Source organism: Fukomys damarensis, unplaced genomic scaffold (genome assembly GCF_012274545.1).
Source record: "Fukomys damarensis isolate Sample0158 unplaced genomic scaffold, DMR_v1.0_HiC HiC_scaffold_17, whole genome shotgun sequence".
In the NCBI taxonomy this organism is placed as follows: Eukaryota; Metazoa; Chordata; class Mammalia; order Rodentia; family Bathyergidae; genus Fukomys; species Fukomys damarensis.
In genome coordinates this window covers 79,992,532-80,009,555 of record NW_022900929.1, presented here as the reverse complement: position 1 = coordinate 80,009,555, position 17,024 = coordinate 79,992,532, and the positions used below count along the sequence as shown (strand labels likewise).

The 17,024-nt window shown below is 41.3% G+C and overlaps 1 protein-coding gene across 7 annotated transcripts in view; it reads left to right on the top strand.

Annotated features, from left to right (window-relative positions):
* Positions 1–17,024, top strand: part of Myo5a (myosin VA) — a 144,683-nt gene that overhangs the window by 5,485 nt on the left and 122,174 nt on the right. For 6 of the 7 annotated variants that reach the window (XM_010609073.2, XM_010609070.2, XM_010609074.2 and 3 more), the window contains exon 1: positions 2,871–2,891. The exons of the other annotated variant lie outside the window; for it this stretch is intronic. In XM_010609073.2, coding sequence (XP_010607375.1) covers positions 2,886–2,891 — 6 coding nt within the window. In that variant the 5' untranslated portion in view covers positions 2,871–2,885. Of the gene's footprint in view, positions 1–2,870; positions 2,892–17,024 lie in introns of those variants that run through there. 7 annotated transcript variants of the gene reach the window in all.

The following is a 17,024-nucleotide window of genomic DNA, read 5'->3' as shown; positions in this document are numbered from 1 at the left end:
TTTTTTGTTTTTTTTGGTTTTTTGAGACAGGGTCTTACTATGTTGTTGAGACTGACCTGGAACTCACTACGTAGCCCAGGCTGGTCTCGAATTCACAGCGATCCTCCTTCCTCAGCCTTCTGAGTGCTGGGATTATAGACATGTGCCACCATGCCTGGCAACAGCCCTTTTTAATTTGTTTTTCTTTCTTTCTTTCTTTCTTTCTTTTTTTTTTTTTCAGTACTGGGGATCAAACTCAGGACCTTGCACTTTTGAGGCAGGTATGGTGCCACTGAGCTAAATCTCCAGTCCCCTTTTAAATTTTAAATTTTAATTTTTTCAAGTATCATAGTATATATTGATAAATAACAAGTATATAAAATCAGGGTATGAACATGACTTGGTAAATTAAGTAGACTTAATTTCAGTACAGTACTGTAATAAGAGGGACCAAGTCACATTCTCACTATTGATTTCACACCCACAAAAACTTCAGGGACATTAACCATCTCTCAAAATTGATTGTTTTTGTGCAAGTAAGCCATATTTTTTTAATGATTTTTTTCTTTTTCTTTGTTGGCAGTACTGGGGATCAAACTCAGGATTCTGTGCTTTCAAGGCAGGTGCAGTACCACTGAGCTAAATCCCCAGCCTTCATGTTTCTTTTAAAAAGACTTATGCCTTTGCCCAGGTTCAAGGATATTAATAAAGCACTTAAAGCCCATTATTGGAGTTAGAAGTGTAAGAACTACACTGGTATGGCAGAAGCCATCAATTTTTCCAGCCCTTTTTAAGAAAGAACTTTCATATTTTGAGACAGGGTCTCACTGAGTTACTAAGTTACCCAGGGGTTGAATTTGTGATCCTCCTGTCTCAGCCTTCCAGAGTACTGGGATTGTGGTGTGTACCACCACATTCAGCTTCCTGATTTACTTCTTTAAACCTTTTACCCATATAGATAATGGTAATGATTTTTAAAGCAATATGTATTATAATTTAAATGTCATTAAATATTCATTGAATATATTTCAATAGTGGCATAGTACCTCAACACCTGTATGTACTATAGTGTATATCCTGTGGGGAATTTTCACCATTAGAAGTCATGTGCTATGGTGAACATCTTTGTATATAATCTCTGTTTGAATTAGTTTTAGCATTCAGGTCTCCTGGGAAGAACTGACATTTAGGTAGGGTAGGACATTCACATTCATTTCATGTTAAAAATAGCACTTTTTATGTACATTGCCTCCAGGCTCAGGTGACCAGGTATTCCACTTCTGGGAGACAGCTGTCTGGTATTCAACACCTTTGTTTGGTTTGAGAAGCCTTGTTTGGAATAAAAATATAGAAATTTATTTCAGAAATTTAATCTTTTGGAAATTTAAACTTTTCTTTTTCTCTCCATTTTCATCATTGTTGCTCTTACTGTTTGTCCTTAATCTTTGAAGACTCTGGGACAGAGGGAATAATTGAATTATAATTTTATAAAGATAAAAACCCATGAAACTTCTCCTTGAAAGTCACCTGGTGCTGTGTTAATGTTTCATGTAGACAACTTGTGCTCCTAATTACAACACACTGGCATTTGTCTGAGGTAGTCAATGATGTATTTGCTTTCAGGGGCTGCCCCTGAGGGTCCTCCAGCAACATAAGGGTCTTCCAGCATCAGCAGTCTGCTTTAAGACAGTTAGAATAGGTGAAAAGTATCCCAGGATAAAAGGCACCGCCTGAGAATGGAGACTTCCTAATACCCAGAAGGAGTTCTGGGGTTCGTGAGGCCTTCAGATCCTTGCTGTGTACTGTAGTCCTCTTGTGTAGTAGATTGGTGTTGCTGTAGCACAGTACCTTGGAACAGTGATGGTGCACTTCTAAGAGCTTTCAGTGATAGCAAATAGCCCACTGTGGTACGTGTGCTGTATGTTTGCCACCATTGCCTTAGAAAATCAGGTAACATAGCCGGATGTGGTGGCACACGCCTGTAATTCCAGCACGGGGGACACTGAGACAGGAGGATCGCTGTGAGTTCGAGACCAGCCTGGGCTACGTAGTGAGTTCCAGGTCAATCTCAGCTACATAGTGTCTCAAAAAAACTAAAACAAAAAATTCAGTTAACAGAAAGGAGAAGTTGTATTTTCATTCATAGTTTCAGAGGTTTCTTTCAGTCCTTGGTCACTGGCTTCATGGCATTTAGTCCTGAGGAGAGGAAGAAGCACCATGGTGGAAGGACACCTTCTGGCAGTTAGGATGGAGAGAGCCAAGGAGGAAGGGACAGGAATGAGATGCAGTTTCCAAGGTCATACCCTCTGGCCCTGCGCCTACACCCAGGCCCCCACTGAGTGAGTTTCCATCACTTTCCAGTTCTGTAGATAATCAGCCCTCATGCTCCACCTGTGTCACTGCTGCATGGGGTCCGAGCCCCAACACAGGAGCCTTTAGAGGACAGTCCAGCAAGAGCCAGGCGTGATGGTGCAAATCTGTCACTCCGCACTTAGGGGCTGTAAGGCAGGGTCAGACGTTCCAGTCCCACCTGGGCAACATAGCAAGACCCCATCTCAAAATTAGGAGACGGGCTAATGCTAGATGCCCCTATAAGCACGCCTGGGTTCCATCCCTAGACGAAGCAGACACCTCTGACAGGTACTCAGCTCCTCCTCCATCCTAATTATTCACCACAGAATTAATTCCTTAGCTTGGCATTCAAGACTCACCATCTTTTTCTAACTCTTTCTTTGATTTTTCACAGTGCTGGAGTTTTTCAAAATTTACTAGAAATAGCAGTTGTCTAGAATGTTTTTTAAAATGTAAATTTTAGACCTTGCCTCCCAGAATCCTTAGTATTTGAATTCCATAGTTTCAGAACCTCCAAGGATCTGCGTTTTGAAGCAGTGCCTTAAAGGATTCCGATGCAGGTGAGTGGTGGGATTTTGCCTGGGACACCAGCTTTGCATCTTGACCCGGCCACATTAGAGCTTTGCTGGACTTTGTTTGCGACCTTCTCTTCTTTAGGACCCCATCAGCCACCAGTAAGTTAGCTGGCCTGATTATCTGTCTAGTGGTGGTGGCAAGTCTTTAAAATTGTAAGGTGATACACTGTGGACACGTGGCAGCTGGAGGTTGTCTTTTTTTTTTTTTTTTCCTTTCCCCATGTCTCTTATTGTTTCACTTTTAATAGAATATGTGAGAAGACCTGGTACATTGTAGTGACCCAGTACATCTATTTGCTATTTTTTTTAAGTATATTGCTGCTGAAGTGAGCACTCTGTTTGCTATTTTTAAAGGCAACTGGGAAAAGGTGCCTCATATTAAAACACAATTGAGAGTCTCCTATGTTGAAAGATGCTTCATCACTTTACTAATATAGGTATGAAATAGTACAGGAAATGACTTGCATATTACACTGGGAGGTATTTTCCTTAGAAAATCATGGTAAGGGGGCCGGGCATTTAGCTCAGTGGTTCGGTGGTCTGCTTTGCAAGCGCAAGGACCCAAGTTCAATCCCCGGTACTTTAAAAAAAAAAGAAAGAAAAGAAAATCATGGTAAGTATAATAAATGTCCAGTGCAGAATCTTGAAAGATTCTGAAATGCAGAAGAAAAAAATGAATATGACCCTCACTATCCTCAGACACTCTTCGTGTTTTATTTTTGGTACCAGGGATTGAACTCAGGACCTTGTGCTTTCAAGGCAGGTGGTGGCACCACTGAGCTAAATCCCTGGCCCGATAAGGTTTTAATGTATGTCCTCCCAGTCTCTTTTTTTTTTTTTTCCTGTCTGTATTTTCTTTAGCAAAATAGTTTTTATTTTGGACAAACGGTTTTGCAACAAGATTATTTTTTCTAGTATATCCTGAAGATTTTTTTATACCTATACGTATTTTTCTATAATATGTGTTTTATTTGTTTGTTTGCTGTTATTGTTGAGACAGGTCCCACTTTGCAGTCCAGGCTAGCCATGAGCTTGCTACTGTTTGTACCCTTGGCTGGTCTCAAACTCAGCAGTCCTCCTGCCTTAGCCTCCTGAGTGCTGAGAGTACAGGTGTGCACCATCACAACTGGCTTATAATGTTTTTAGTGGCTTCAGAGAATTATTTTGCATGAATTAGTCAGTGTTACTCAGCAAGTTACTTATAAGTACTTGGTTTTTTTTTGAAGTTTTTTTTTTTTTAGTAAAAGAAAATAACCAGAATTTATTAGATTTCACTAGAAACAAACATCAAAGGCAAATACAACATTCTAAACCAAAAAGTATCCAAAAAGTGGTTATTACAAAACAAACAAATAGAAGTATATCTTTGACAAACAAAAATCTTGTGGTTGAAATGACACCTGCCCAAGGGATGCTCAGGATAGTGAGTAGGTAAACAATGGGCTGCCTGAGTGATGCTGGGGTAAACTGTTAAGTGGTTAATTCGTGGAAAACAAACCAGACCTCTTCTGGTAGCGTTATTAGTCTTGTACACAAAGTAGATTATGGCACGTCCATGAATTGATGTGAATTTTTTTTCTTTGTTCATTAAGTTTATTGGTACATTTTATGTATACAATATGACATTCATCATTGGGAATTTGTACCTGTGCATGATATATCTTGATTCTTATTTTTTTCACTATTCCCTGCCCTCCTTTCAATCCCTGCATCCCTTCCTATTTACAAAGACTTCGTTTCCATTTTTTCCTTTTCTCATATTTTTCCTTTCCCTTTTCTTTCCTCTTCCCTTTCTTTTTTTATTTATGTGTAAAGCTGTCCTATGCTTTGTGTTTATATTTAAAATGTTTATGAAAGTGTTTCTTGATACTCGAAACCTCTTAGTTAGATAAACATTGCATTTCTTTCCTACCTTGAGGAAATATAGTTTTGTTTTGTTTTTTGGTGGAGACAGGGTCTCACTATGCAGTCCAGGCTGGCCTCAAACTCACAGCAGCCCTGCCTCTGCCTCCTGAGTGCTGAGGTTGCACCACCATACCCAGCAGGAAATGAAGTTATTTAACTTTCTTGTTGAAACACAGTTTGAAGTTCACATTTAAACTGAAGAAAAGCAAAAGCCTTTGTTTTGTTTTAAAAATGAACAATTGTAGTTATTAACAAATTTGACTAATTGTAAAACATCTGGTTTCTCTGCAACAGTACTATTGGTACAAAAACAATATTATAATATCAGTGCTATAGAGATTAATCTCATTAGAGCTTAGAACTCTAAAAGAATACAGGAATACCAAAGTGCTCAGAACAAATCCTAAAAGTAATTACATGTTTGGGATCTCAAAGTATGCTGGTCATAACACTTAGCAGAAGGAAGTCCCCAGATCACAGAGGTAAGTGGGGCAGTATTATCAGTCAGAGGGCCAGTGAACCCAGCTCCACTGTGAGAGGGCAGAGGATCCTCTTCTCCAGTGTTTTGGAAGCCATGTGGCAGGATGAAGCACATCCTGATGTATCACTTCTTGTGCTAGCCCAGGAGACCCATCCTGAGTTACAGAGCCAGGGTTTGTCAAGGCCCAGCATCTACTGAATAACAGGATAGCCTGGCTCCTCAGAAGCTGTTGGTTTTTAAAATGCAGAGGTCGAGACAGGCACAATGGGGTGCGCCTGTAATCCCAGCACTCTGGGAGGCTGAGGCAAGAGGATCTTAAATATGGGCAATTTAGTGACTTAGTGAAACATTTTCTGGAAATTAAAAATAAGGAAAAAGTCTGGGGATGTAGCATAGTGTGGGAAATGAATGCTAGTCGTGCTTTAGTCATCCCAGTGTCACCATTAATATTGAGTAACTCAGCACTAGTCAAAATTTCTGGGTACTCTGGCAGCGTTCAGCCCTTTCCCACTGTACCCTGCTTCTGAAGGTCTTGCTTTCCTCAGGCCTAGAAACTTGAGCCTGACAGAGGCAAGAATGGAACTTTGAGCAGTCTGGGAGAAGGTAGGTATGAGTGAGAGAGTGGGTGGAAGATGTCAGTGAAAGGCTGAGCGTGCAGAGGCCATGCCAGTCTACTGGCCAGAATTGTTCCTGGGGTACCCTGAGTTTGTGGTAGCTGCATGTTCTTGAATTTCATCGGGAAAAGGACAGAACAAGGAGGGGACAAGACAACATAAGGAGCTGCGTGCAGTGGCACACACCTGTAATTCCAGCTGCTCTGGAGCCTGTAGCCTGCTAGTGTGAGGGCAGCCTGGGCAACAAAGCAAGACCTTATCTTAAAATTTTAAAAATTAAAAGGAGAAGCAGCAGCTGTTAAAGGTCTAAAAAGTAACCTGCAAGTATTAAACTTTAAGGTTCATGTTTGCATGATCTAGCTCTTCTGGGAAGTTTATGGAAAAGCCATGCCAACCACATTCTTAATCCAGTCCTGTTACATTTTAGATTACCTAGCGATGTGGAGATGTTCGATAATTTGTTCGTTTGTTACCGTAATTTGAAGTAGAGGCAGACAAGGAAGGAAATAGAAATGAAAAACTACAGAGCATCCCTGTGGGAGGAGGTAGTAAGGAGATCTGACCATATCAGGAGACAAACGTAGTCATATTTGTCACTTAGAAATTGCTTGTGCTTAAATTTTGTCATTTGCCAAGACTTACAAGACATCTTTTCAGAGTTAATCATAAGAGAAGATGCTAGTTTTTGTGTAACGAAGGAAGTAAACCACAATATTGCTTACCAGTGGCACGACGAAAGAGTTATACTTTAAGTGGAGGCTGACACATGCAGCCCTCTGCATGTGCACTGGCTTCAAGCTCACCACCTGGGCCAGTAGCAGGTCCGTACTCTCCAGGCAGTTCTAGAAAGACCGGCCTTGCTAATCAGACACTTCTATAGCCGCAGCACAGTTGGCTGGGCTGACTGCTTCAGAGTGCAGAGATGCCCCATGGCTTCATGCTCTGTGATCAGGGTTAGACCCTGAAGAATTTTTAATCTTATTAGAATCCACTTTATGTTTTGTTCAGTTGTTTAAAACATAATTTTAGTTCACATATACAGTATAAATACTTTTTTGACTGCTAGCAAAAAAATTCACAACATGAATGATGTGTAGGGCATGTGGTATGCATATATGATATACATATGTATGTGAGTGTGCACACGTTATGCATGCCTATGTCATGGAAGAGTTTGTATTGAGCTGGTAAGATTGTTTTAGTTTTCTTCTGCCAGGTGTGGTGGTGTGCACTAATCCCAACATGGAGGAGGCTGAGGCAGGAAGATTGCTGAGTTTGAAGCTAGCCTAAACTACAGAGTGAGATCCTTTCTTAAGGATTCCCCTGCAACAGGACATGAAAAAACTTCACTGATTAGGGGCTGGGGATTTAGCTCAGTGGTTCTACCACCTGCCTCACAAGCTCAAGGTCACTAACTTATCCATTTTTATATTTGGATTTTTATAATTAGCATACATTTTTTAATCAAAAAATATTTTCTTTCTTTTTAAAAACTAACAAAGATATTTCAAAGATAGTTTTTGAATTAAACAATTCTGTTTAATCTATTAACATTTTATACTTTCATGGTTGGTGTTTTGTTGTTTTTTTGGTACCGGGAATCAAACTCTGGTCCTTGTGCTTGCGAGGCAGATAGTGGCACCACTGAGCTAATCTCCAGTCCATAACATTTTATATGTGTATATATATATATAACATTATATATATTACTTATATATTTTATATATAGATATCATATATTTTGTTTTGTTTTGTTTTTTTGAGACAGGGTCTCACTGTAGTTGAGACTGACCTGGAACTCACTGTACCCGGGCTGGTCTCGAACTCCCTGTGATCCTCCTGCCTCAGCCTCCTGAGTGCTGGGATTACAGCTGTGTGCCACCATGCCCAGCAACATTTTATAATTTCTTAATCCATGTTTTCAGAGCGCAGTGTGTATGTTCCCTTTGTAGAGTTTGGTCTGTGTGTGCACATAACGCATCTCAGTTCCTTTTCATCTCCTCTCCCTCCATCACTTGGTCCTCTTTGCATTGGAGAAAGATCTGTCTGCCAACTTCCTATTACCTATCTTTTATTATGCCCTTTATAAATTGAGTTTCTCATGTAAGAGAAATCATGTGATATTTAAGCTGTCTTGATTTATTTCACTTGACATTATGTTGTCAAGGTGCATCCATTTTCCTAGTTTATCCTTCTTTATGGCAGAGTAGCACTCTGTTGTGTACAAATACCACTTATATTATTTTTCCCATTCATCTGTTGATGGATGCATAGGCCACTTCCAAGATCTAGCTATTATGAATTGTGCTGCTATAAACATGGAGACGCATGTCCCAGTGTAATATGTCTACCTCTTTCTTGTCTGCTTAAGTTAATTCGAGTAAATTTAGGCTACCCAGGACAGAATTTTCATTCTTTCTTTTTGAGACAAGGTCTTGCTATGTAGTTCATGCTAGCCTTGAACTCACTGTGCAGCCCAGGCTGGCCTCAAATTTGCTGTGCTGCTCCTGCCTCAGCTCCTGAGTGCTGGGATTACAGGTGTGTGCCACTACACAGGTTTTCTGTCTTTTTTTTTTTTGGAACCAGGGATCGAAATCGGGTCCTTGTGCTTGCCGGGTAGGTGCCAGAACCACGGAGCTAAACCCACAGCACAGTTTTCTGTCTTTAAAGTGAGATGAATGTTGAAACTGTATAATAGATGAAGTTGGGCTGGGGGTTTGGTTCAGTGGTTCTATCGCTTGCCTCACCAGAGTTCGATCCTTGGTACCGGAAAAAAAAAAAAAGATAAAGTTGTAAAATAAGAGAGAGTTTTTGAATGAAAACAAGGAATTCTCTCCCAAGTAAAGCTTTAGTACATATAAGAATTTTATGCATTCTGACCACTAAGGCCGTTTTTGCTGCTTATTCTTTTATTAAATAATAACTGACAAGTAGAATTATATTTTAACTGACAAGTAAAGATGATGTACATACAGTCATGCACTACAGTAGTTTCGGTCAGTGGCTGCCATGTATATGACAGTAGCCTCATAAGACTGTAGTAGAGCTGAAAATTTCCTGTTGCCAAATGTTTGCACTGCAGCCTTTCTGTGTGTAGGTAGGTTATGGACACGGGTGCTTGGACTGCGTTACAGATGCTTGTAGAAGCAGCATGTTCTGTACAAGGACGTAGGGCAGGGGCAGTAGGGCTGGACCACCTAGGTTTGTGTGATGCACTCTGTACTCCATGATATTCACACAATGGTGAAACTGTCTCACAGCCTCTGTATTTATGATAATATAGCATACTCTTTTGATATATGTACACATTGTAAAATGGATAAAATAAGGTATTGAACATATGAATTACCTCACATACTTATTTTTTGTGGTAAGACTACTTCAAATCTCTTTCAGCAATTTTCAAATATATAATACATTATTAGTGATAGTTACCATAATGTATCCTAGATTTCTTAAACTTATTCCTCCTGTCTAACTGAAATAAGTGTCCTTTGACCAGCATCTCCCCACTCTCTGTGTCTGTGTTTCTTGTTTTTGTGCTCCACATACAAGTGAGACTGTGTTGTATGTGTCTGTCTGTGCCTGGTTCATTTCACTTCACGTAATGTCCACTGGCTTCATCTGTAATGTCACAAATAGCAGATTTCATTATTTTTAGGGACTAGAAAGTATGTCATTGTGTATTTGTGCCACATTTTCTTTATCTGTTCATCCATCGAACACTTAAATTTGCTTTTAAGAAAATGTGTGTGTGGACTGAAGCCAGAGCCTCATGCACCCCAGGCATGTGTTCTTCCAGTGAGCTGCATCCCCTACCCTTGATTTTTGTTCTTAATCATATTCTAGTTTAATTTAATTTAATTTTTTGCAGTGCTGGGGTTTGAATCCAGGGCCTTGCACAGCCCTCACACGTTCTCTTTCTCTGAGCTACATTTCCAGCCCCTGGGCAGCTGAATTTTAGCCACTTTTAAGTCAGTTTAACTTTCTTAGTACTTTAGGATTGAAAAAATATATATATTTTGTTGGTTTTTTGAGACAGGGTCTCACTATGTAGTTGAGACTGACCTGGAATCACTATGTAGCCCAGGCTGGTCTCGAACTCACAGCAGTCCTCCTGCCTCAGCCTCCCAAATGCTGGGATTACAGGCGTGCGCTACCACACCCGGCTGGGTTGAATATATTTTTGATACATACAGCTCAAGCCTGACTGATTCCTGGCCAATGTTAGAACTTGTTAATAGCATGAGGAAAACTAGGTTGCCAGTTGGATATTGTTGAGAAGTATGTTGTTGGCACCAAGCACCTAGCTAACAGGTAATGGCGTCATTGCACCTTGTCCTGAATCAGGGTGTGGTCTTGAAGGGACTCTGATGACTGGAGTGTATGTTTAACCCACTGCTACAGTAGGTGGTTTCCACTGGCAAAAGGAGTCCTGGGTTGTAGACAGAACCACAGAGAATCTTGGTCCTTCTTATGTCCTTCGGCTTTGTTTGACCTCAGCCGAAATTTCATTTTACGTGTGGTCATACAGGCTGAGAGAGTGTGGAGGGATAGAAAGCCGTCTTTGTTGGTAGGAAGTGCTGTGTCTATGCTGAGTCACCCTTGGAGCCTGAGGAGGGCGTGTTCAGTGGTAGGCATGTTTTTAATCATGTGATGGGGACAAATGAGTGAGTCTGAATTACTGGTGGGTCTGGTCCTTCCTACTTCATTCTTTTCTTTTTTTAGACAGACTGGCCTTGAACTCACTATGTACATTGGCTGGCTTTGCATTTGCAGTGATTCTTCTGCCTCAGCCTCCCAGTGCTGGGATTACAGGAGTGCAGTGCCACACCCGGTTTTTCCTTCCTGCTGGTTACTGGTTGAACTGTCATGTTGTGGGGCATTGGAGCAGAGCGCAGGAAGGGAAGCTCGTTATGCTGGTGATTCACCCTTGGGCTTTAGTTGTTCTCCATCCCTGTGCCATGCAAGCTGGTTTCATTATATTTGTATCTCAGAAGATGTATTACTAAGTACAGATTATTAGTGGTCTCTGAGTAAAGGATGTCCCTTTGCCTACAATGGGCCCTTCAGTTTGCCTGTGTACCCCCCAGGTAAACCAGAACTTCGTGGGTCTGTGGAGGCTGGGTAGCAACAAGTCCCAGGGCTTAGATCTCTGTGTTTGGTTTCAGTCATGTGGAGGGAGCATCTTCAGGAGTGTGAGCTTGTTCTGTGAGATGCATCCCAGCCAAAGGGCCCATTTTTGAAGTGAAAAACATTCTCATGCTTTGTTAATGTGCTGAGGGAAAAAGTGTCTACATAATTCTTTTTCTTTTTTTTTTTTTTTTTTTTTTTTTGATACCGGGTCCTTGCGCTGGGAAGAGAGGCAGCGGAACCACTGAGCTACATCCCCGCCCTACATATTTGTCTTTAAAGTTCAACAATTAATGACTAAGAGTATAAAAAAATTGATTTGCAATGCTCCATAAGTTGTTTAAGATCATTTGCCAGCTATTTAATCTGGCTATAATTAAATTACTCTCAAACCTCTGGCTTTGAGATGTAGTTTGCCTTGGACAAAAGACTAGCATTTCTGTCTCTGCCTCTCAGGACATGTTAACTCACTTGTGAGTATCAGAATTTAAAGCTTTTCTCCACATAGCTGGGATTGACCTTTCTTCCCTTAGACCCTGATAGCAGCCCAAACAAGGGTCAGGTAAGCTCTCCTTCTCATCCCCACCCAAACACAGTTTAAGTGCTGGCTCTGAGTTTTCTCTGGGGATGAAAAAGAAGTTTTTATGATGGGAAAATCTTAGGTATATACTGAAATAGAGCAATACACCAAATTTCCATGTGCCCGTGCCCTGGCTTTAAACATGATCAACCGTGGCCAATCTCACATCATCTATACTCTCACCCACTCTGCCTTCCCATGTTACCTTGGGGCTCATTCCAGATACTCTGTCACTTCACTGGTTGTGTATCTGTGCAGGAATGAGCTAACATAGGGTCAGCCCAGAGCTCTCCTCTGATACGCCTGTCACAAGGCTGGCTTTTGGCTGGGTCTGGGAATGTGGATCTGGGGAGGCGTCTCACCACCCTGACTGCACTGGCTCACTGTGCCTAAGTGCTGGGTACAAAATGCTTTGTTTACATGGAGCACCTGCTCATGTCGGTAGACTACTGGACAGTGTGCCTGCGAGATTGGCCTCCCTTGGAATTGTGCATGGTCTCTAAGGAACTGCACTGGTGATGCATCATCAGGGCTCGTTGCTGGGGAACAAGGTGCATCCTGTGTGGCTCCACTGAGAGAGGACTGTGGGAAGCTGGCATCCAGTTTCCTCTCTCCTTTACCCCAGGCTGCTTTTCCCTTTGCTGATTCCACTGTTAATTCTTTTGCTGTTCTTAGCTGCAAGTACAGCTGTGTGCTGAATCCTGGGATCCCTCTTACCAAATCACCGAACCTGGAAGTGGCCTTAGGGATCCCTGGCAAAGTATGTCTGACATAAGCACTTAAAAAAGAAAAGCAATGTATCTTTCCCCAATGCCATAAATATTCCTTAGTATTACCAAATAATCAAATCAGTGCTTGCCTTTCCAGTGGCTTCATAAATGTCATAATCTTTTTTTATACTTTGATTCATGTTTTGGGGGAGATGTACTGGAGATTAAGCACAGGGCCACTGTAGCACTGAGTTATGTCCCTAAATTTAGTTTTTACATTTTGAGAGAGTCCAGGCTAGGACTTGAACTCTCAGTCCTCCTGTCTCGGCTTCCATCAGTGCTAGGATTACATGTAGGCATGTCTACTGCACCTGGCTTGAACCCACATTTACATTACAACCAGTTGATATTTCTTTTAAGATATCCCCATACGTTCCTTATTGCTTTTTCTTTTCTTCCTTAAAATTTATTTTGCTGAGGAGTTGGAGTCACTTTTTCTGTGGAGTTTCCACCAGTCTGGTTTTATTGGCTGCACTGCCATAGAGTGATTGTGTTGCTCTGTAAACTGACGGTTGGAATGAGAGGCTGCCCAAGGTCCTTCCTGTATCCTGAGGATGCGCCTGAGTGTTCTTTGGTCATGTGGGCCAAGCACATTGAGGTACTGTGTGAGGGGCCCTAACAGTTGGTGTCTTTGTTCCATTCCCAAGAGACTAGATCTTCTGATGCTTGGAGCATGACTCAGCTTCTTCAGAGAGCCCAGCAGAAAGGCTTGGCTTAGTGTTCATGTCTTGCTTTTCAGGTACAAATCCTGGCAGAATTCTCTTGAGCAAAAGGTAGCTTTAATTGTCTGGGTTTGCTACTGTGCCATGGTTACTAGATACTAGGAAATGGAGAGAGTTTTTTAAAAAGTATCTTGGCTGGGGATTTAGCTCAGTGGTGCTGCTGCCTGCCTTGAAAGGGGAAGGTCCTGAGTTCGATCCACGGTACCAAAAAAAAAAGTCTATCTTATTTTTTGTAAGGTTCTGAAATTTTGAAATAGAAAACATCAGAACCATACTAAAAATTGTAAAACCCATCATGTTTTAATTTTCTATACAACAGAATCTTCTGGTCCTCATTTACTAGGTTCTAATTAATGAGTTACCACCCTTTAAGAGCAGCCCAACAGCACAGGTCTAAGCAGCTGTCATAGGCATCTTTAGTGATGTGCCTTTGAAATGGCTGGTGCTTGGGCATCTGTAAACATTTAGAAGAATATACATGTACACTTTAAAATTGTATTTACTTACGTATTTTTGTGGTACTGGGGATTGAACCTGAGGCCTTCGTACTAAGCTGCTCTCCCAGCCATTTATTTATTATTTTGAAACAGAGTCCTGCAAAGTCAGAGTTGCCCAGACTGGGCTCAGATTTGCAGTGTTCCTGCCTGTACCTGTGAGAGTGCTGGGATTACAGGTGGGTATTACTATGCTAGGCCTTAAAAATTGTGGTAAAATACAGTTAACAAAATTTACCGTCTTAATAACTTTTGTATATATATTTATTGTTTTTTGGTACCAGGTATTGAACTCAGGACCTTGTGCTTGTGGGGCAGGCACCGGAACCACTGAGTTAAATCACCGGCCTTGTATTCGATTTTTGAGGAGCTGCCTTGCTGTTATCCACAGTGGCCGCACTACTCCCAGCAGCATCACCCGGGTTCCTATGCCCTCTCCAGGGTTTCTGTTTCTGGTCCTCCCCTCAGTAGGGGGCACCCTAGTAGATTTGAAATAGTGTCTTATTGAGGTTTCACTTGCTCCTCTTCAATGATCAATGATGTTGAGCTTCATGTTTTTATTGGCCATCTGTTTAACTTCTGTAGAGAAATGTCTGCTCAGGTCTTTTGCCAATTTTGAAATCAGGCTGTTTATTTTTATCTTTATTCAGTTGTAGGAATCCTTTATTCTGAATAGTAACCCCTCATCAAATGTATGATTTACAAATATTTCCCTCCAATCTGTGGATTGTCTTTTACTGTTGGTTGTATCCTTTGAGGCACACAAGTTTTAAATTCTGACATAGTCTAGTTTATCTGTTTATCTTTTGTTGCCTGTAGGTTTGGTGTTGTGTCTAAGTTACGGACAAATCCAGTGCCTTGAAGCACTTCCCCCAAGGTGTTTTCTGAAAGTTATTGGGGTTTTAGCTCCTACAACTGCCTCTTTGATCTGTTTTGAGTTACTTTGCCAGTGAACTGTGAGGTAGGAGTCTTCTTCATTCTCTGCAGTTCTGTTTTCATGCCGTGGTTTGTTTTGGGGATGAGGGAGCTGGCTGCCCAGATAGGTGGGCACATGCCACTCAGTGCTGCTGTTGGCAGCTGCATGCAGGGGGCGTCTTGAGTACCACGGTAGCTCCTTTCTGTGTTCTGTTGCTACCTTGTCTCCCTAGAGTTTTAAGAACAGAAATTGTTTAATATTTCTTAATAATTAATAGATTTTTACTTTTGAGTCTTAAAATTTCTTTTGGCTTTTTTTTTTTTTTTTTGAGACAGGGTCTCACTATGTAGTTGAGACTGACCTGGAACTCACTATGTAGCTCAGGTTAGTCTCGGAACTCAGCAATCCTCCTGCCTCAGCCTCCCAAGTGCTGGGATTATAGGTGTGCGCCACCACACCCAGTTTAGAGTCTTAAAATTTTTGTTTTGAAAAGTTTTCAAACATACACTAAGTAAAAAGAATAGCAAAACAAATCCCAAATGCAATGCTTCAACAAATAACAGTCTCCATCTTGCTTGTCTGTTCTCCTGTTTTGTTTTGTTTTTTTAAATGCTTTAAGGTGGATCCCAGTCACTCTTTTGCTTATGTGTTTAATATAAACATAAAGGTTTTTGATCAAATGTGTATGTCAGGGTATACTTTTCTTTGTACTTTGTAGTAAAGTACTCATATAGTCAATTTGTATTGTTTTGAACCCTAGGATGAGAACCAGCAGCACAATTTTGATATTTGAAATTTGCTTAAAGTTTTGTATTTCTACTGTGTGGCATTTCTTTGATCATATCTGCAACTAATGTGCTACCAATACCAGGAATCTAAACCCTAATTATAACATTGCTCACTGCCTGTAATCCCAGCATTCTGGAGGCTGAGGCAGGAGGATTGCTGTGAATTCTAGACCAGCCTGGGCTACATAGTGAGTTCCAGGTCAGTCTCAACTACCTAGTGAGACCCTGTCTACTACCTAGTGACCCTGTCTCAAAAAAAAAAAAAATGTATATATGTGTGTGTGTGTGTGTGTGTGTGTGTGTGTGTGTGTGTGTGTGAGTGAACTGCTCCGTGTTAGACTGTGTTTTCATTATTTACAGAATCAACTGAATATATTTATAAAGTGCTTAGAATGAGACCTCACAGGAAAGCTTAAAAAAATACTTCTCTTTTTTTTACTCTTTTGAATCTTGGTGGTATGGTGTGGTAAGAGTATTCCATCTGATCTGTAATTCTTTCAACCCCTTACTTTTCTTTTTTCTTGGAGAATTTAATAAAGTTCAAAATGGGGGAAATTTTGGCTATTGAAGTATTCACATGGAAGTTAAGAATTCACAAATACATGCCAAGGGTGGTATTGTATTCCTGTGATCTCAGTTACTCAGGAGGCTGAGTCAGGAGGTTGGCAAATTCAAGCCTGGGAGACTTACTGAGACCTTGTCTAAAATAAAATTTCAGAAGGGGTGTGGATGTAGCTCAGTGGTAATACACTTTCCCACTATGTGTGAGGCCTTGAGAACAACACACACACACGCACACGTTACAAATATATGACCATTAAAGTGAGACATATCAGAGCCCTCAGGCTGGTTATGAAGTGTCCATCCTAATATTTATTGCCTGATTATCCAGTATGGTTAGAACCCAAGGCATGCTGTCAACAATGGTTACCTCAGCGGCAGATAGCAGGAAAGCTGCTTGGTATTGTGGAGGGGTGAGCAGTCAGGGGAGTCAAAAGCTCTTGACATACACAAGAGCTGGTTTTTTCGGTTGACCAAGGGTGACACAGAGCTAGAACCTGGAAAAGTCCTGCTGTGAGCCCTACACTCCTGGGGAAATAATTTTGTGCCATGTGACCCACTTTTCCTTTGAGATCACCTAGATTTTTGAATTGAGGTAAAAGTTCCTATCTGAACAGTTACACAAGAGCCATTCATGTGTCACACAGGTACCATGTGACTACTTTCTTGAAGCCCACATTCCTCATGCTCACACCGCACCCAGTGTCCCCTGACCGTGTGCCTGTGGCAGGAGTGTCTCTCATAGCAGGGAGGACTCCAGTGCCCTGACAGTCTGCAGTGGGGCATAAAGGGAGAGGACAGTGTGGGACATTTATTTTCCTTGCCTGGGCATCACCTTTCTTTGTTTCCTCTCTTTCTGAAGAATTTGACCTAAGTAATTATTTGGAGAAAAAAAAAGTGGTAACGTCTTTCATTTGCTTTCAACTGGAAAAGACAGAGTCTCGGAATTTATTAGTAGGTCTAGTGCCTTACAGTGTAAAGACTGTAAAGGTTCTCACTTTAGAAGAAGACCTCTGAGAAGGCAGCTCAGCTGAGTTCTGAGTAACGAGGCTGGGTGTGGTGGAGTGAGTGAAAGTGGGCCAGACCAGCGATGGCGAGGCTGAGAGACGAGTGCCCAGAGTGCACCCCAAGCCCCCTTATTTATCACACAGTGC